Consider the following 19,951-nt stretch of genomic DNA (forward strand, 5'->3'; position numbering starts at 1 on the left):
AACTGGTTTCATGGGACTAAACACCAAGGTTTCAGGAGAGCCGTCGTGCTGTTGGAGGCACCGAGGAGGACCCATCCCGCTGCCTTTTCCAGAATCTTCTTGCACCTGTTGGCGCCTGGCTCCTCTCTCCATCTTCACCATCAGCAGTGCAGCATCTTTCAATCTACCTCTCACCTCACCCTCCTTTCTCACCCTCCTGAGGACCCATGGTTCCATGGGGGCCACCTGGATACCTAGGGGTCTTAATCCCACTTGTGCAGTCTCATTTGCCATGTAAGATAACACATTCGTGGGTCTGGGAATTCAGATGGAGACATCTTTGGGGGGGGGTGCATCATGAAGACCCTGAGCAGCATGAGGCTGCTTTGGGGGCAGCAGACTGGACCTCGGCACCCTGCCTCCCTACCGACTCTGCTCAAAGTAGAACTCGGTGCGGGCCGAGGGCTCGCTCTCCTTGGTGAGCTGCACTGGCTGCTCGGGCTCGGCCGGGCCACTGACGAACCAGCCAGGCCAGGCAGCAGCCTCGAGCCTGAAGGCAGAGCCCAGGCTGCTCTGGAAGAAGGTGAAGCGTGTGGCCTCTTCACCCGCCTTGTACAGGTCCTCGATGTTCACATCCTGTGGGGGCAAGGAGGCAGCTGCTTTTTGCACATTTGCAGGCAAGGGTCTCAGTGCTGGGTGCAGGGGGAGATGGTAGAAACCTGGGGGGCTTGGTTGGGCATCCACAGATGGGTGCCCGGGTGCCAGAGCATCCTGGGGGCCGGGCTGGGTCTGCAGTGTCCCCCAGGGCCGGGGAGTGGGGTATCTCACCTCCAGCTGCAGAGAAGGCCCGGCTCCTGTCTCCACACATGCCAGGCAGCGGCTCCCGCCCTGGGTCCCCAGGAAGATGGGGACCTTGGTGCGGTCCAGGCCTCTGTTTGGAAGGATGCAGATCTTCTCTGGGGGCGTAGGGGTGGGGGGGGGAGAGAAGAGAGCCAGGTCTCACTGAGCAGAGGAACTGGACCTGGACAGACCCACTGCGGGCTATAGGGAAGCCCAGACTCAGTAGGGGGGTCGTGTCCCCTAGCTGGGAGAGGGCGCAGTGGCTTGTGGCTGGGTGCAGCCGCTGGCCCTGTGGCTGGGAGGGAAGCCGGAGAGAAGCGAGGGCCTGTGGTCAAGGGAGAGGGAACCTGTCGGAAGCTCACCCGCACTGCACTTGTCTACATCAGGATCTCCCACCAGCAGCTGGCCATCTCTTATGTACAGAACCTTCTGGTCTGCGTCTTTGATTCTGAAAGAGGACAGCAGTGCTGGTGGTTCTCCCCACCTTCCCCCGCCTGGTCTGTCTGTCCTCAGGGACCTCCAGGCCCCGGCTTTTCGGAGGCTGCGCTTTCTGCATTCAGCAGGCCCCGGCACCCATCAGGCAGAGCGCGGGAGCCAGTGCTTCCCAATGGAGGGTACAGCAGTTCTCAGCTTCCCTGGACATGTCCCAGTGAGCCTTAGCCCAGATTTTCCAGGCCTGCTCCAGCGCCTCGTAGATATTTATTCTCTCTACGAAAGGTGTTAGGGAGTGAATAATTGTGATTTTCCTTGCAGATATTTTAAAGGATTCTTTTCTTTTCTTTCTTTCTTTTTTTTTTTTTTTTTGACAGGCAGAGTTAGGGAGAGAGAGAGAGACAGAGAGAAAGGTCTTCCTTCCATTGGTTCACCCCCCAAATGGCCGCTATGGCCCACGTGCTGTGCCGATACGAAGCCAAGAGCCAGGTGCTTCCTCCTGGTCTCCCATGAGGGTGCAGGGCCCAAGCACTTGGGCCATCCTCCACTGCCTTCCCGGGCCACAGCAGAGAGCTGGACTGGAAGAGGAGCAACCGGGACAGAATCTGGCGCCCCAACAGGGACTAGAACCCGGAGTGCTGGTGCCCCAGGCGGAGGATTAGCCTAGTGAGTCGTGGCACTGGCCCAAGAATTCTTATAAGAGAAAACCCAAAAATCAGAAAAAAAAAAAAAAAAAAAAAACAGCCTACATGATGCAATGACTACCGCCCACTCTGGGCAGCACAAAGTGTCCCTGGGCTGAGCCAAATAAAGGAGGTTGGTGGAGACCGGAGCAGAGCTTGAAAGCGATTGTGTGGTGTGGCTGCAGCTCTCACAGGCAGCCTGGGGGGAAGCTCAGTGCATGCCAGGGAAGCTGGAGAGATACCGTGGCGGGCAGCTAGAACGTCAGGGCTGCACAGGTTGTTAGCGCCGTCGCCCAGCTGGTTTCAAAGATGTCCACCAGCTGCTCCCAGGGCCTAAGGAGCTCCTGAAAACTTTGAGGGCAGAACCCCTGGACCGACACCACCACCTCCAAGACATCCTTCTCCCTCAATGACAGCTAAGCATCAGAACTTTTAGCTAGTGACTGTACGTGTTTACAGCAGGTTCATCTGTACAATAAAAATTAAAGTCTGAAAAGATCTGCTATTCCCCCGGAAACCTTGGCAGCCAGGACTCGACCAAAACCCCAGCTGGGTACCACATGTGACATCATCACTGGCATGTGACATCACTGGCACGCTTTGCCACCTCCAGCAGGCCAGGACAGTGCTGGCCTACGGGGTGGCTGAGCAACACATTCCAGAAATCAATTTTTTTATATATATATATTTCTTACGTCTCATCTCATGCCTCAGAAGGCCTGTGGGAGTTTATGTCAAAAACCACAGGCAATGAAGCAGTAAACCAGAGCAAATATCGATTAAGGAAAAATGCAGAGTTGAGTCGGAGGCCAGGCTGAGAGTAAGTTGTGCGGGGGCGCCGCGGCGGTGCTGTCGCCGCATTCAGCGTCGCCCCTGAGCACTCAGAGAAGACGTGAGGTCTCATCTCTGGCTCTGCCTTTTGGCAGCTGTGTCGTGCGGGAGGAGCTATTTAACTGCTTCAAGCCTCCGTTCCAAGATCTATCAAATGGGGTTAGTGAGGGTCCCCCGGTGGCTTGCTAGCGGCTGGCATTTGCAGATTCTTAGGAAGGAGAGCTATCGTTATGGTGACGAGGAGGAAGCTTAATGGAGGGGTTCCGAGACCACAGACTCAGCCTTCCTTCCCTTTTGTGGCCCCCTGATTGGGACAGTGGTGGACACACCAGGACTTACATGTAGTATCTGGCCATGGGCAGGGAACACATACTGCAGGTGTCTGCTTCTCGCTGAAGGGAGGAGAGAGAGAGACTGTTAGAGAATGATGCTAGGTGGAAGTGGGGACAGGCACACTGGGGCTCAACCACACCGCAGGCTGCAAAGGCCCCCTGGACCTCTCGGCTATAACTGACTGCCAGAATCTTCCCCAACCCATCACACTCCAGGGACCCTCCCTCTGCCTCCTTTGAGCCATCTAGGAGCAGGCCAAGCTGGCAGGCGTGTGAGCCCAGGACACGTGCACTGCTATAGCCCTAGGATTGCCCCTGACAGCTTAGCCAGGGCCCCTCCCAGGGCTGCACGGGGTGTGGTGTGCTCCACTGGAGGATGAGCTCAGCTCAAACCTAGTTCCACTTCCCAGCCTACCCTGGAGGTCCCCACACTCCAAACCCCCTGCCCAAGAAGGGGTGATGAGCATCCCCATGGAGTCTCCAGGGGCTGTGGGAGTGGGAGAGTCTTGTGGAACCTCAGCAAAGCTAAGCCATCCAAACTCCCCTGTGCTCCTGCTCCAGGAGGAAACCACCTAAACTGAAGGTGCTGGCCCCATGTAAGCCCCCGACCACTCGGCTTCACACAGCCCTGCTCTTCTGGGCACCTGATCTGCCCCTAGCATGCCCGCCCTTCCGAAAGGCCAACCCAGGAGCTGGCATGGGAAGGAGTCCGGAGCCAATCAGGAGTTGGACATGCCCAGAACAGTGAAGGTTCAATCTCTCCAAGGAAGAAGGAAGAGAGGAGGAAAAATAGAAGAAAGCAGAAAACAAGAGGACAGAGGAAAGAAAGCAGGAAGAGGGGTGGGAAGAAGGAGGCAGACAGGGAAGGGTTAGGGTGGCGCCGGGGGACACATGGGGAGGCAGGTGGTGTTGAGGCCGGGACTAACCAGTACCTCGGCACTCCTGATGCCATGGCTGGGACGCAGGGGCTTTCATCCTGGATCTGCCACCTTGTCACCTTGGACAAGTCACTTTCTACCTCTGGGTCTCAAGTTGGAGGTTCAAGAGCTGACAAGAGTGAAAGCAGGCACCAAAAAAGGAAGAAACTCCATATGGATGTTGGGATGTGAATCAGTCTCACAGCTCGGCACATACCGCATGGTGGCGTGTGTTGCCCTTATTTGAAGAAAAAATAATTGGTTTCCTGTGTTTTTATTTAAAAGGATGTTCACTGTATTATTTTTAAAACAGTGAGGAGTTGGAAATAATCTGAATGTTCACTACCAGAAATTGGATTCAAACATACGGCAACTTCAGTAAATAAGGAAGTAAAAGTCCATACAAGATGATATTGTAAGAGAATATTTGATGACATAAAACTTTTCAGGATATATTAAGTGAGAAATAGAGGTTATAAATAATCTATACATTAAATTCCACTTAAACTCACACACGTGTCTGGATAGAGACACACCTTTACAAAACAAAGACTCCCAGCACTGTGACCACATGTAGTATGGCTGACAGGATTGGAAGAGATTTTTATTATTTTTTAAAACCTCAGTATTTTTTTCTGCTAATAGACATGAATTTCCTTTATCATACAAAGTAGGTTTTAATATTTTTAATGAAGTGTTCAGTCAGGTCATTGGCACCCAGATGGACCTGCCCATCTAATGCACCTGGGAGATTCTTGATAAGTCTTATATGCTAGGCTGAGGTTCCCATTTGCTACCACTTGGAATGATGCTAGTGATCAGCCAGGCCTGGGTTGGCAGGCCAGCTCAGTCCTTCTCAGTCCTTAATGAACATATAAGTCACCCGCACCTCCTGCTAAAATTCTGATTCCCTAAGTCTGGTGTGGAGCCTGAGGCTCTGCATTTTAACATGCAACCAAGTGATGTTAAGGCTGCTGGTCCCTGGACCCCACATTGAGTAACAAGGGACCCGAGCTGGGGTAGCCAAAGGTAGCATGGCCCCAGTGCAAGCCCATTTGATGATGTGCTGCCTCTTAGCCAAACCCTTGGGGCCCCTTTGGTTAGGATGACAGATGTAAGGGCAGCTGGGTAGCTGTGGCAAAGTCCAGGTGGGGCAGACCAAGTGGAGGGTCCTGTGTGGAGCTGGACAGGCAAGCTGGCGTCTCCCACTCTCGGTCAGTGTAAACTCAAAGAGCCAGCTGAAAATCAGCACTGGCCCAGTCCAGCTGGATCTCTTGGGCCCTAGCAGCTTCCCATCCTGGCATAGTCCCAAATCTCTATGTATTTCCTGGAGACTCCTGTATCAGGCCCCCACTGCCTAAGTTCTGCTGGGTTGTGATGGAATGAGTAGAAAAGAGAAACTACTTGCTAGTCCACCAGAAGTCCTTCCATCAGAGAAGCTGGGATCCTGGGGCTGAGCTTCTGCCATGCTCCCTCCTAATGCGCACCCCCCTCCCCCCATGCCATCCCAAAGTTCTCCTTTTCCTATTGGACTACCGCCTATATCCCTCATTTCTTCCTCTTACTTCTCCTTGACTACAGTCTCTGAGACTTCATCAGCCCTACATGAAACATCTCCACCAAATGGCCCAGGGTTTTTCTCCATGTTCTTCTGCACATTTAGCTACGTGAGGTCTGCTCTTTCCAAGACCAGCTTCTGTGGAGCCAAGTCTAAAGACTGCTGTTTCCTTGCATATATGGTCACTGTCTCCTAGGGACCCTTGGCATTGACTGGTTCCCTTCATACTTTGCCTCTCCTTCTAGGGTTGCCTCTAAGGTTGAAGCTCATAAAACAAAGTCCTGGGGCTGGAGCTGTGGCTCAGCGAGTTAACGCCCTGGCCTGAAGTGTCGGCATCCTATATGGGTGCTGGTTCGAGACCCGCCTGCTCCACTTCCGATTCAGCTCTCTGCTATGGCCTAGGATGGCAGTAGAAGATGGCCCAAGTCCTTGGGCCCCTGCACCCATGTGGGAGACCCGGAAGAAACTCCTGGCTCCTGGCTTTGGATCAGTGCATCTCCGGCCGTTGCGGCCATCTGGGGAGTGAACCAGCAGATATAAGACCTCTCTGTCTCTCTCTCCTCTCTCTGTGTAACTCTGACTTTCAAATAAATAAATAAAAATCTTAAAAAAAAAAAACCAACAAAGTCCTAAGTACTTCTATCTCATATCCCATAGGATTGTAATTCATCAACTTCTATAATTACAATAATCTTCTTGGTCTGTCTCCTAAATCCAGGCTGTACCTCCTACTTTATCTCTAGCAGTGTGCAGGAAATCCCTCTTAGGATTTCCTGCCAATACACAATCTAATAGATGTAAGGTTAAGTGAATTTCAAGTATCCATCCCAGTTTCATTTCTGTCATTGCAGTCATAGTGCCCTCATCAGTGAAGCTCAAAACTTGAGAATCATGGACCACCTCTCCCACTTCTCTTCATTTTATGTCTAATTTATCCATTAGCCCCAGTGGATTATTCCTTTAAAACATAACTGTGTTCTTAACTGCCAGTACAATTGTATGTCTTGTTTTCTTGGCTTTTCTACCTTCAATTCAACTTAACCTATGTGAATACCTGGATTAGCATTCTCAGTACTTCTTTCACTGCACCCCTGCCCTGCATCCCTGCTCTAGGATCCACAGTGTCCACCCATCTTGCCACCATCTGGCCTGATTTAGCTGCATGATAGTGATGCACATCTCTGTGGATGCCAAACCACCTCGGCAGGCAACACAGCATCTTCTCTTCTCAGTGGGCAAACTCAGAGTTGTTTTGGATTTCTCTGCTCCAAAAGTCATCCTTCCTTATTGCTCTCCATTCAGATTTTTCAGTATTAAGATCACAGAATCCTAACAGTATATATGGGTTCAATAGCTAGTTCTGTCAAGTTAATTATCAGCTCAGAGCAACAGCTCAGGCATACAGGGTCATGTCACTTAACCTCCAAGCCCCAGTTTCAACGTCTATAAATTCATGTGATTAGATTATATAGTTGTTAAAGTTCTTTCTAGGTCAGACCATCCATGATTCTAGGACGCAGAGTTAATGGATCTTTCCCTTACTATTGCAACCCTACTCTGGCTCCTATTGAATTTTGCTGTATTGTTTATTATTGTGTACTAAGGCATTTTTCTCATATAGAAGTCAATAAGATCTTGAAATCAGGAAGCATAGCTTGTAGCCCACTCGAGGCTCTCTCCAACCACTGTCTGACATACGTTGCTACTTATGAGAAGGACACAGAAACATATAGTGGACTTTGAACAGCAAGGCAGGGTTCCAGACCAGGCCCTGCTACCCACTGGTCTCACCACCTCTGTCCCTAGGTTCTCAATTTATCATCGTTGGAATGAGAGGATAGGTAAGGTCAGTACTTTTCAAAACTGTTAAGTCTCACAATGAATTTTACACAGGACCTAATGAATATAAAACAGATAAAGGTGGCCGGCGCTGTGGCTCAATAGGCTAATCCTCCGCCTGCGGTGCCGGCACCCCGGGTTCTAGTCCTGGTTGGGGCACCCGATTCTGTCCCGGTTGCCCCTCTTCCAGGCCAGCTCTCTGCTGTTGCCCGGGAGTGCAGTGGAGGATGGCCCAAGTGCTTGGGCCTGCACCTGCATGGGAGACCAGGAGAAGCATCTGGCTCCTGGCTTCGGATCAGCGCAGTGTGCCGGCCACAGCGTGCCGGCCGCGGCGACCATTGGAGGGTGAACCAACGGCAAAAGGAAGACCCTTCTCTCTGTCTCTCTCACTGTCCACTCTGCCTGTCAAAAAAACAAAACAAAACAAAACAAAAAAACAAAACAGATAAAGGCGACCTGTTTTTGCTGAATCAAGGAGTGATGGAGACACCCTAGTATTTCTCTTTCCTACTGAAGCAGGCTGTGTGGACACCTCTAAGGAACTCCCAAGCTTCCCTAGACACTGATTGAATATCACTGGCCTGGACAATTTCTTCTGAAATTACTCTCTAAAATCTGTGCTAGGTTTGGATGTGGTTTGTTCTCCCGAAGATTCGTGTGGTGAATTCCTGGTCTCCAGGGTGGCAGTGGTGGGACCTGGTGGGAGGTGGTGAGGTCATTGGGGGAACTATCCTTGCAAGGGATTAAAATGGTTCTTGCAGGACCTGGTCACTTCCCACAGAGAGGGTCGTTCTAGAAAGGGCAAGCTGGGCTTCCTCTCTCGCCAAATGAGCTCATCATCTTGCACACACCATCGCCATGGCGTCGTCCACCATGTTGTGACACAGCTAAGAGCAGGCTGAACAAAGGGGTCACCCAATCTTGGACCCTCAGGCACCAAAACTGTGAGGCAGACAAATAAGCCTCAGGTATTACCCAACCTCAGCTGTTTTGTTACAGTAACAGAAAACATACAAATGCATCTGCAGTTCTAAATATTTAACATGCTTGACTTGACCACACCCATACCCTCTATTCAAATTCTTCTTACGTGCTGCTAGATGTATGTCACATCTCATCATGTTCTGTGGTGGGGACACCTTGTTACAAGAGCTTGCTTGCCAGGAGGAATGAATGGGGATGCCCATGAGAAATCTTGACAGAAGGAAGAAAGAAAGGGAGACAGAAGGAGAGAGAACATTGCCTGCCCACCACTGACCTGCTGATCCTGGGGACCTGGAGCCCTGAAGCCTGGAACCTCCGACTGATTTCTGCCAGGCACCTGCCTCATGTTTATACTGTCTGGTCGGGGTGGGTCAGGTCAGCAGCAATCTCTGTAATTGGCTCCTGTGCGGGGAGCAAGAAGAGCCTGGAGGTTTCACAATGTCTTCAGCACAGCATGGATAATAAAAAGGTGGGGACATTAATGAGTGTTTATTGAAGGGGGAGAGAGTCACCCATAAAGCCTCGGTACAGGCGAGGCACTGGGCCCTTGCTCTGTAGTTACTATCACAGACTCTATCATTAGTGGTGTAGCAGCCAAATAAACAGTGTTGGGGTCAGACATCTTTGCTGTCCAGGGGCTCCATCCCAGTCTTGGAGAGATAGTGTGAGCACAAGAGAGAGTACGTCTGAAAGCTCCAAAGAGAGATAAACCTCTGATGCCCGAGGCCAGGCCACAGAGAGAGAGCTGGGACTGATAGCATCGTGAGTGTGGCTCTGTTGGAAAGGTGGGAGGGAATATCTGCTTTCCAACAGACTTGATTATGTGGTCCCGCCTTGATGAGATAGAACATCAAAAAAAAAAAAAATTTAAAAACCCACACAGCTGTAAGGGTCATACGTCCTGGGCTACTAGGGAATATGATGGTGTAAGCAAGACAGGGTAAAGAACACTCAGGTCTCTAATTGACATTAATTTACTCAGTCTAGCCATCCACCCATCCACCCACCTCTCCATCTCTCCATCTGTCCGTCCACCCTTCGACACTTCCACCCATCCATCTGAAGGGACAGAGAATCTTGGGCATAAGGCCTTATAGAGAACAACAATCCTATTGTAATTCTCCCTCTTAGGTCACTTGCAAAATTCGACAGAGGGTTTGGTGAGGAAGTGGGAAGGGTCATGGCAAAACTGATAAGCTTGTGGGATGAGAAACAAGAAAAGATGGTCAAAAACAGGACTGGGTTGTTGCTTTCTATGGTCAATGAACACTCTTGACCCCCTTCCCCAATCTCTCTCCCCGACATGGGAAGGGCCAAGGCATGGTGTATTATATCAGGTAACCAGTGAGTGTTTACTAAGCCTTTATATTTCTATGTGATAAACACATACAATACACAGTCTCTGTTGTTAAGTAGCTTTATAGCCTGGCTGGGGAGTTAAGCATTTGAAAAGGTAATATAAAAGACCAGACTTTCTAAGCTGAGGGCCAAGGGCAGATTGGAGACAATAGTGGTAGAAAAACTCCTTGGATAAAAAGAATTCTTAGGACTGATAAATGGCCTTAGATGTGGCATCACAGTCTCCCTCGAAATGCGATAACCTGTGCTATGGAATCCCTGAGAAATAAATAGGTTACCTGGGCTCTTCCTCAACATCTTCAGGATCAGAGGCCTCATAACCTCTTTATGAAGCATGAATAGTGTTTGTGGTCCCTGTGGTTGAAATTTGGGACTCATGGGGCCAGCGCTGTGGCACAGTGGGTTGAGTTGCTGCCTGCAACACTGGCATCCCATATGGGCGCCAGTTCAAGTCCCAGCTGCCCCACTTCTGATCCAGCTTCCTGTTAATGCACCTGGGAATGCAGTGAAAGATGGCCCAATGGTTTGGACCCTTGCAGTCCTGTGGGAGACCCAGATAGAGTTCCAGGCTCCTGGCTTATACCTGGCCCAGCTCCAGCTGCTGCAGCCGTTTGGGGAGTGAACCAGCAGATGGAAGCTCGTTCTCTCTCTCCTCTCTCTCTCTCTCTCTAACTCTGCCTTTCAAATAAATAAATCTTTAAAAAACTGGAGGCTCATACAAGAGAAACAGCTTCCACAATTTCCACTCTTATGTTCTGCTTGTGCTCCCTGGGATTACACAGACAAGTATATTCTTGTACGTGACAGATCTTTGACTTCTCGAAGGGGGCTCACTGTGTATTGTTCCTTTGGAATAAAGACCCTCCATGCTTGGCTTCTTCCCTTACAACCTTGTTTGTTCCTCAGAGCGTATAACTGGCACAAACCCTACACCATGTGGGCATCACACTTCTACCAACATAGACCTGGGTCAGTGGTGTTTACTAAGATCTCAGAAATCTAAAGCCAGTAGGTCCTTCTCTCCTGGACAGTCGTGATCCAGCCCACACATTCTAAAGATACTGCTTTACCGTCCCCACTTCACTACTGACTTACAAGTGTTGACTCATCCCAGCTAATGCCCTGTTGAAGTCTGTCATCCCACAAATGGGGACACAATCATTTCGAGCTGGCAAAACCTTCAAGAATGATATGGGATTGAGCTGCACGCTTAAGAATTTAATTGGTGGAGGAGAGGGGGGAGAATTCCCAAGATGGAGAAATATTTCCCACATTCTATACTCACTGGGGCCCCATTATTTGCCAACTGTTATGTTAGGTGCTTGGAAATAAATTGAAATTGTTGCAGTCTTAACCTTGAGGTCATTCCAAGGGTCTTATATTCCCCAAGGCAACCTGCTACCACGCAGGGCTGTGCACCGAGCAGATGACCAAGGACCTCAGCTCAGCAAAACCTTCTCTGGGGACATGTTGTCTCAACAAGGTAGTGAAAGCCCAGAGAGTTCTCTGTGCAGAGAGGGTGAGTGAAGAACCCAAAAGCAGAGGAAGCACCATGAGGCTGTATCTGGGCCTATGGACATAGAATGTGACCTGGGTCTGCAGAAACACAGCCTGGTGCCTGGAGCCCACGTTCTCAACAGACCTGAGAGGCTGCCTGTTGCCCGCGTACTTCGACTGCATTTGGACAGGTGCTTCTGAGACCCATGGAGGTAGCCTCTTCTATCCTGGCCACCTCCATGTTGGCCTTTCAGCAGACTCTGAACCTGTTAGACTGCTTCAACAGGGGAAGTACAGGTAGAATACCTGGGGTCCCTCCTCTGTCTTCTCCCTGGTCCCCCAGGGTTTAGGTGGGGACACTGGGGACAGTCCCTGGCATATTTGGCTGGAAGTGCAAAGTTACTCAGAGAAGATCTGACCAGTGTAGAAATAGACTAGTCAGCAAATTATTATGATTGGCTTTTAAAAAGAACACTTGGGTTAATAAAAGTGCTCTTGATTTTTTTTTAAGATTTACTTATTTATTTGAAAGGCAGAATTAGAGAGAGGCAGAGGCAGACAGACAGAGGTCTTCCACCCACTGGTTCACTCCACAGATGGCCACAACAGCCAGAGCTGGACCGATCTGAAGCCAGGAGCTTCTTCCAAGTCTCCCATGTGAATGCAGGGACCCAAGGACTTGGGCCATTTTCCACTGCTTTCCCAGGCCATAGCAGAGAGCTGGATTGGAAATGGAGCAGCCGGGACTTGAACCAGCGCCCAAATTGGATGGTGGCACTGCAGGCAGCAGCTTTACCTGTTATGCCACAGCTCCGGTCCCCTTTGCTCATTTTGAGCACGAGAGTGAAAATATATGGGAGAATTACAATGATAATACATAAATGCATTTCTTTTCCTTTTGGGGGTATTAGTTATCTATTGCTCTATAACAAGTTATTGCAGAACTTAAAACAGCAGGCATTGATTGTCTCACGGTTTCTGAGGGGCAGCAAGCTCGAGCAGCCTAGCCCTCAGCAGGCTGCAATCAGTGCGACCAGGCTGCTGGCTGGGCCACAGGCACCCGAGAGCCTGTCCAGGCTGAAGGACTGGCTGCCCGGCTGCCCGGCTCAGCAAGCTCACCCATGTGGCTAGCGGGGGGAGACGCACTTTGGATCACGTGGGTCTCTCTATAATAGCCACAGTGTCACTTACAGCCAAACCTTGGAAGTGGCGTATCATCACTTCTTCTGCCACATTCCCTTGGTCCCAGAGATGACTGGGACAATGCGGGAGGGAATTCATACAGGGTGTGAACACCAGGGGACGGGGATCAGCCGCAGCTGTGCTCGTTCCCCGGGACTGCTGAGCCAATTCCCATAACCTCAGTGCCTTAGCACAACAGAAATTGACTCCCTCACAATTCAGGAGACCGCAAGCCCAAAATCAAGCGTTGGGCCGGCCAGGCCCTCTCTGAAGACCCCAGGGGGAGAATGCTGCCTTCTGCCAGCCCAGCTTCTGGCAGCCACCACGGTCCTGGGTGCTTCTCGGCTCGTGGCGGCATCACCCAGTCTCTGCCTGTGTCTTCACACGGTCTTTTTGTCTGAGCCTCCTCTTCTTCCAGAGACATGAGTCATCTTAGGTTTAGGTCCACATAACTGTCTTGACTAATTGCATCTGCAAAGACCCTCTCTCTCCAAGTTAGGTCACAGTTCGAAGTTCTGAGAAGTTCTGAATTGGGGGGTGGGCACATTTCATCCAGTACAACAACCCCCTTGGGGGCTGGACCCCACATCTTGTGGTCACAGGGGCTATGACCATTCCAGGTTCCTCACAGCACTTTTATTTTCTTGTAAATTCCTCACCCAGGAGATTCCAGTCACACAAACCCACCACATTCCCCATCTTGGGGGCTTTGTGGGGATCTCTTTCCTGGTCCCTGCTCTTGCTGCCCGAGCAGCAGAGCTCAATTTAATTTGAATTTCTTTCCAGGGACAACTCAAGCATGTGGTCCGCCCTGCTGGTCTCAGGATCAGTGGCATTTCTTATTATTAGATGAGGAATCCATCCTTGTTGTACAACAATGAGGAAATATGGAGAAGTAAGAACATAGAGAAGTTACCTATGCTGCCACCACGGTGACATTACTATAATTGACATAAATCTTCCAGAACTTTTTTCTAGACAGACATACACGGGCACTTTTAAAAATTCAAATGAAATTATGAATTGCACTACTTTGTGGCTGGGTCGTCTCACTTATGGTGTCTCGACCATCTTCCCACGAGCGTGGACACCGGCATCTGTGATTTTCATTGTACCTCGGGTTCCAGAGATGCATGCCCTGCCCATTTTCTGCCTTCCAAGCTGGAGTCATTTCCTCTGACACCCCCGCTTGTCCACAGCCAGAGGATGAGGGCAGAGATGGAAAAGGCAGCAGCAGATGACGGCCGGATGAATGGGAAGGAGGAGGGGCTGGGGGCCTTGAGTCACTTAACTGTACAACCACCTCTGTCTCCTGCACAGTGGGGACCTCCGCGGGCCACCAGACTGGCCTGTGGAGTTCAAGGGCACTGGGTCTGTTTAGGCTGAGCATGAAGTATTCTCAACCCAACTTCCACCTTCTCCCTTCGAAAACTTTTTACGTTATTCCCAGTTTATCCCATGTAGTTCCTATAAGGTTCCAGACCAACAGCACCACTCAACAGAGAGGGAAACTGGCCTCAGGTCCCAAATCTCAGAAGAATTTGCCCACAAATTCAGGATCAGGAAGTGAGAGAGTGGCCATGTACTCAATAAGTCTGAGCACACATGGGGCGGTCACCCATCATGGGGCTCCTCCAGCCCCACCCCCGCCCCGGCTGGCCCTGCCCAGGGAGCTCTGGGGCGCAGGTCACCCTAGTCACACTGCTGGAAGTAGAAGTCCGTGATGGGGGCATCCCAGCCAGCATTATCGGAGATCTGGGTGAGCCTGACAGGCTGGTCAGCCTCAGGCACTGTGCACAGGAACCAGCCCGGGTAGGCAGCTGACTCAAAGCTGGAGGTGAGCCCCAGGTCCCGCCGGTAGAAGGTGAAGTTCTTGGACTCCTGGGCGTCGCGGTAGAGCTCCATGATGTTCACTGGCTGCCGGCAGAGAGGCATGGCTAGTGAGAGGCAGGAGTGGGAGACTGGGAGGGCTGGGCCGGGCGAGGGCAGGAGGAGGCGGAGCTGCGATCCACAGGACCCAGCCAGGGTGTCCTGAATAGCACCGCAGCACAGAACACCCAGTGTCTGTTGGCTTAATCACCAGATGGTGCCGGTGGCTCCTCTCGACTCACCTCTAACTTCAGCGTTGGCTCCTGCTCCATCCCACAAGACAGGCACCTGCTTCCTCCCTGGACACCCAGGATGACTGGCGAGAGCCTGGCATCCAGTGACCGGTTGGGGACAACACTGATCTCCTCGCCTAGAGGGAGGAGGCAAGATGCAGGGGACCTTGACTGCCCTTCTGTCCCCTCTCCCCTCCACCAGGGAGCTGGACCAGCATCAGCCTTTCTGCCCCAAGGGGAGCAGACAGGGAGCCTCTTAGCAGCCGTTGCATGGGGAAGGCTGGTTTCCTGCCTGCTGCCCCAGAGGACACCGAGGCACACAAGCACACTGCAGCACCTCCCATCCCACCCCACTGGCTCAGGACCAGATCTCCCAGTCTTCTCTAACTCCAAGTAGATTCCAGGACCCTTGGCATTCGGGCCTCTTTTCTGAAACTTGTCTTGAGGAGCCTCCCATTAGAGCTGTCTGGACATCTTCCTACCCTCCGTGAGATTCCTGAGAGCATAAGAGGGTCGTGTTTTTTCTGTACAACCTCACACACATACATGTATGTATGTACACATTGCAGGCATACACATGTGCTCACAGATACCTGCACATGCACACATACACACAACCACAACATATGCACGCACATGCTTGTACACACACTTGCAGTATGTATGCATATACACATAACCATATATGTACACACCCGCACACATGCACACATAACCATATCACATGCATGTGTATACTCACACACACACACACACATGGACACATGACTTAGCACAGGCGCTCTGCCTGGCCTCAGTGTCCCATAAGCACACCCAGATGGACAGGGTGCATTGCTGTGGAAAGTTTTCAGTGTGCGGGCCAGATGGCACCACCACCCTGGGTGGCTGAGGGTCCTCAGAGAGCGGAGAGGGCCCAGGGTGGAGATACAGGCCCCACCCCTGCCCCACGGTGGGTTATGAAGATGGAGAGCCTGCTGCACGTCTCTCAGCGCCGACTCCCAGAGAAATGGAACGGTCTGGCCCAAGGCTACCTGGGAAGGAACGACAAACCACTCCTCCTGGAAAACAGTCCCACCTCTGCATAGAAGCTTCAGTGACGCTGGGGCTGGGGTCCGCTGTCTGCTGGAAGCCTGCTCCAGGCGGCTCTGCCTGCTGGGCCAGGCCTGGACTCACCGCATGGCTGCTCCAAGGCCTCTGCAGACCCCTCCCCACCCAGAGAGCAGAGAGACGTGAGCAAGTCCTCACGTTCACCAACCTTTGATGACCTTCCCTGCGTGCAGCCCTCCAGCCAGAAGCTGGTCATTATGCAGATAAAGCACCTTCAAGGCCGAATCCTTCATTCTGGAACATTCAGAGGGGAGGAAACTCTATCAGGGGTGCCCCAGAGAGCGCCCCAATCGCAGGCATTTATCTCCCCGCTGTGCTGGATGTCAACCCGGTCTCCTAGCCCTGCTGGCTCATGCCCTCCCAGTGGATGACCCCTTAGGGGTTTGCTCCATATTTTCAACTCCAATCAATCTTTCCCATGTGCTGTGCTGGAAGAGACGTTGGACCGTGAGTTGGAGCCTGGGTTCTCGTCTCCACTGTACTGCCACTGCTGCTGGTTTACAACAGATAAGTCACTCACCCTCTCTGGGCCCAAGTGTCCCCATTGCTAAGCCAAAACAATGGATTAGAAAACAGCTGGACCACTTTTTGATTAAAATCTGATCCTCAGCTGCTACCCAAGACTGTACGTTAATTTGTTGCCTTTTGGCACATGTCCCTACTAAGTGAAGAATTTCTTAAAATTTAACATTCTTTCATATTTGCTTTTCCGAGTCATCTCCTACCTACGGTCTTGGTGACTTTCTGACATCCTGTGAGGTGTTATATGGGGAAGAACTCAGCAGTGTAAAAATCGGTTCAACGTTTGGCCAAACTCAATCAAACAAGTTGTGTGCCTTCAGAAGCTCTCCAAGTCACTCGGGTGAGGAGTTGTGCGGTGGTCCTCTCCTAAGCATTAGCCCCCCGACTCGATTAGGGATCTCCACGCTCAGAGCATCTCATGGGATTGGGGTCCCGCAGGACACACCTTGAGAGGTGCTACCCAGTCTGCGCTGGATATCCACGGCAGGCTGCCTCCAGGGCCCCGGAAATACCAAAATCCACAGGTGCTCAAGTCCCTCATAGAAAACGGCACAGTATTTGCCTATAACCATCCTCTTGCCCACGTTCAATCACCTCTATCACAATCACCTCTATTTAAATCATCTCCATGTATAACAGCACAAGGAACATGTCATGTCAGCAGTCGTTACACTGTATTGCATGGGGAATGGTGAGTGTGTATGTACTCGATACAATTCAGTGTGAGGTGTGGAGCACAGCCATGCACCTGCTTTAGAGTATGCTAGTGGGTAGACAGCAGGGAAGTGGTAGCACGGAGTGGCCTGGCTGACCCCAATTCAGTGCGGTGGGTGACAACACCAGAGCTGTGCTGAGGGATCTGCAGAGCCCCGCTCTCACCATGGAGGGTGTCACACTATACCCAGAGGTTTGCTTGTTGCCCCCTAGCACCGGGGAACTCTCACGGGGAGCCCTGCCCCAGCCCTGCTCCGATCCGAGGAAGGCTGAAGGAACTTCTCTAAGGGCCATCAGGTGCTGTCCACAACGTCCCTGCCACCTGCTTCACCTGGGAGAACCTAACTCTGGACAACCTCAGCCCCTACCCCCACCCCCAACCTCTGCTGGTAAGGCTGGTCAACTGGTCTACCCAGCACTCACTTCCCCCAGAGCGCACCATCCAATCAGAGGCTCAGAGACTCACCGGAAGCACAGTGCCCCACTCAGGACCATCTTGAGCTCCTAGACGCGTAGACTCAGCGATTCTGAAACGAACAACAGAAAATCTCGCTGGGGGGAGACAGAGGCAGAGCTGGCAGGGGCCTAGGTAGGCAGCAGCAGCCTCCTGGGTCTCCCGGCAGGTCAGCAGCCCCCCCCCCTCCAAACCCCACGCAGGGGATTCTGAGTGTGAGGTCAGGCCAGAGCCCCACTCCTGCCCGCGCCCCCAAAAGATACCTCTGAGCGTGCCTTCGTCCTGGCAGGAGCTGGTGGTGTCGACCTGCTCCGGTAAGGCCGCCTCTGCCTTTAAGGCAGAATACACCAGGGAGGAGCCTGAAACCGCGGCCACCTGGGGAGGAGCAGGCTTCCAGCGGGAGTGCACACCACCCCAGCCCCGCGCGGGCGGAAGGAAGTTTTTGGAGCCAGTCCCCTTCCAGCCATCCCGGGCTTTCCCGCATCTCAGCGCCTGAGCCACAGCTCAAGGAAGACAGCCGCTTTCCCGCCGCCCTTCCTTCCCGGCCTCTCTCCCTGAATCCCCCTCCTTCCTTCCTTTTCCTTTACCAGGCCCATGGGAGATGCTGGAGGCGGGGCTCTGCTGCTCAGGGAATATTTAGGCGACAGATTCATTGTAGCAAAACCTGAAAATCCAGAAGAGTAAAATGTGAATACGTAAGTGTCTTCTGTGAATGCGCTATTAAAAAAAAAAAAAAAAAAAAAAAAACAGTGCGGAGGCCTGGTTGTGGTGCAATGGTTAAGAAGCTGTGTATGATGCCAGCATTCCATATGAGCCCAGGTTCGAGTCCTGGCTGCCCTGTTTCTCAGCCAGCTCCCTGCTATTTCACCTGGGAAAGCAGCTCAGGATGGCCCCAGTGTTTGGGCCCCTGCCACCTGTGTGGGAAACCCGGGTGGGGTTCCTGGCTCCTGGCTTCTGCCTTGCCTAACCCCAGCCATTGCAGCCATTTGGGGACTGAATCATCAGATGGAAAAGTACTTGGCTCCCTGCTACCCATGTGGGAGACCAGATTTGAGTTTCTAGCCTGTCCTGACTTTGGCCTGGCCCAGCCTTGGTTGTTGGAGGCATTTGGGGAATGAACTAGTGGATTATTCTCTGTCCGTCTCTGTATCTCTTCATTTCAATTAAAATAAATAATAAAAATTTTAAACAGCGATTTTGGTGCTAAAAATGTTTGAAATCCATGCATAGTTTTTACACAATTCACGCTTTCCATGAACTTTTGGAAAACCCCTCTTTTTTAAAAAAAAAAAAGATTTTATTTATTTATTTGACAGGTAGAATTACAGACAGTGAGAGGGGGAGACAGAGAGAAAGGTCTTCCATCCACTGGTTTACTCCCCCAGTGGCCACAATGGCTGAGGCCAGGCCAATCTGAAGCCAGAAGTTCTTCCAGGTCTCCCACGCAGGTGCAGAGGCCCAAGCACTTGGGCCATCTTCTACTGCTTTCCCAGACCGTAGCAGACAGCTGAATCGGAATAGGATCAGTCAGGACTAGAACCAGTGCCCATATGGGATGCCAGCACTGCAGGTGGAGGATTAACCTACTGCGCCATAGTGCTGGCTCCAGACCCCTCATGTTTTTGTATCCAAATTCTCAGATACTTCATCCTTTAAGGAATGGAGCTCAATTTCCCCTTACCTTAGTGTGGCCTGGAATTTATGACTTGTTTCAAATGACCATGTTTCATGGAGGAACTGATTATGTCCCTCCTAAGACTAGGTTTTTTTTTTTTTTTCAAAGATTTATTTATTTATTTGAAAGAGTTACAGAGAGGCAAAGGGAGAGACAGAGAGAGAGAGAGAGAGAGGTCTTCTACCCACTGGTTCACTCCCCAGTTGGCCACAATGGTCAGAGCTGTGCCAATCCGAAGCCAGGAGCCAGGAGCTTCTTGCTGGTCTCCCACGCAGGTGCAGGGGCCCAAGGTCTTGGGCCATCTTCTACTGCTTTCCCAGGCCATAGCAGAGAGCTGGATCAGAAGTGGAGCAGCTGGGTCTTGAACCGGCACCCATATGAGATGCCGGCACTGCAGGCAGCGGCTTTACCCACTATACCACAGTGCTGGCCCCGAGACTAGGTCTTTAAAACCATTGTTGCTTCCTCCTTGCTCTATCTCCAGTTGCTCAGCTCAAGGAAGCCAGGTACCATGTGCTAAGGATGCTCACGCAGTGCAGCTGGGAGGTCCATGTGGTGAGGGCCTGGGACTTGCAGCCACAGCTGGTGAGTGAGCAGTCTTAGGGGCAGGTCCGCTGGTGCCAGTCCACATGCAGCCTTGGCTGACATCTCACTTGCAACCTAGAGAGACATCTCAAGTCAGATCCGTAGAAAAGACTGTTTTCTCTCTCCTGATTCTCAAAACTTGTGTGAAATACTAGATGGTTCCTGTTTTAAGGTGCGAGGTTTGGGGATAATGTGTTAGACTCAGTAGGGAATTAATACCTTGTCATGACTCCTGGGAGTGTTTACCATTGTTTTTTCATTCTGCAGTTTTCAATGGGTATCCTCACTGCTCAAAAAACATCTCAATTCTTTGAGAGCTTTGTATGCCCCAGAAAGTGCTATAGCCTACAGAGGGGCAG

At 51.4% G+C, this 19,951-nt stretch overlaps 2 protein-coding genes across 2 annotated transcripts; both read right to left on the bottom strand.

Annotated features, from left to right (window-relative positions):
• Positions 1-402: 402 nt before the first annotated feature.
• IL1F10 (interleukin 1 family member 10) lies at positions 403-3,136 on the bottom strand. The gene is made up of 4 exons (XM_062208741.1): positions 3,105-3,136; positions 1,182-1,267; positions 808-935; positions 403-615 (listed from the first exon to the last, which is right to left on the bottom strand). The coding sequence occupies exons 1-4, from the start codon at positions 3,134-3,136 to the stop codon at positions 403-405; spliced, it is 459 nt and encodes a 152-aa protein (XP_062064725.1).
• A 10,989-nt stretch (positions 3,137-14,125) lies between these two features.
• IL36RN (interleukin 36 receptor antagonist) lies at positions 14,126-17,373 on the bottom strand. Its single transcript, XM_062208742.1, has 4 exons — positions 17,345-17,373; positions 15,791-15,876; positions 14,545-14,672; positions 14,126-14,350 (listed from the first exon to the last, which is right to left on the bottom strand). The coding sequence occupies exons 1-4, from the start codon at positions 17,371-17,373 to the stop codon at positions 14,126-14,128; spliced, it is 468 nt and encodes a 155-aa protein (XP_062064726.1).
• Between the last annotated feature and the right edge of the window lie 2,578 nt (positions 17,374-19,951).

This window comes from Lepus europaeus, chromosome 13, assembly GCF_033115175.1.
Source record: "Lepus europaeus isolate LE1 chromosome 13, mLepTim1.pri, whole genome shotgun sequence".
NCBI lineage: Eukaryota > Metazoa > Chordata > Mammalia > Lagomorpha > Leporidae > Lepus > Lepus europaeus.

Excerpts from the sequence above, each read along its gene's own strand:
- IL1F10 (XM_062208741.1), bottom strand. The coding sequence starts at position 3,136 with ATGTGTTCCCTGCCCATGGCCAGATACTACAT. Across the intron at positions 1,268-3,104 it reads CCCATGGCCAGATACTACAT|AATCAAAGACGCAGACCAGA; the intron begins GTAAGTCCTGGT and ends GTCCTCTTTCAG. Across the intron at positions 936-1,181 it reads TGTAGACAAGTGCAGTGCGG|AGAAGATCTGCATCCTTCCA; the intron begins GTGAGCTTCCGA and ends CTACGCCCCCAG.
- IL36RN (XM_062208742.1), bottom strand. The coding sequence starts at position 17,373 with ATGGTCCTGAGTGGGGCACTGTGCTTCCG. Across the intron at positions 15,877-17,344 it reads AGTGGGGCACTGTGCTTCCG|AATGAAGGATTCGGCCTTGA; the intron begins GTGAGTCTCTGA and ends TGAATGTTCCAG. Across the intron at positions 14,673-15,790 it reads CGCAGGGAAGGTCATCAAAG|GCGAGGAGATCAGTGTTGTC; the intron begins GTTGGTGAACGT and ends TCCTCCCTCTAG.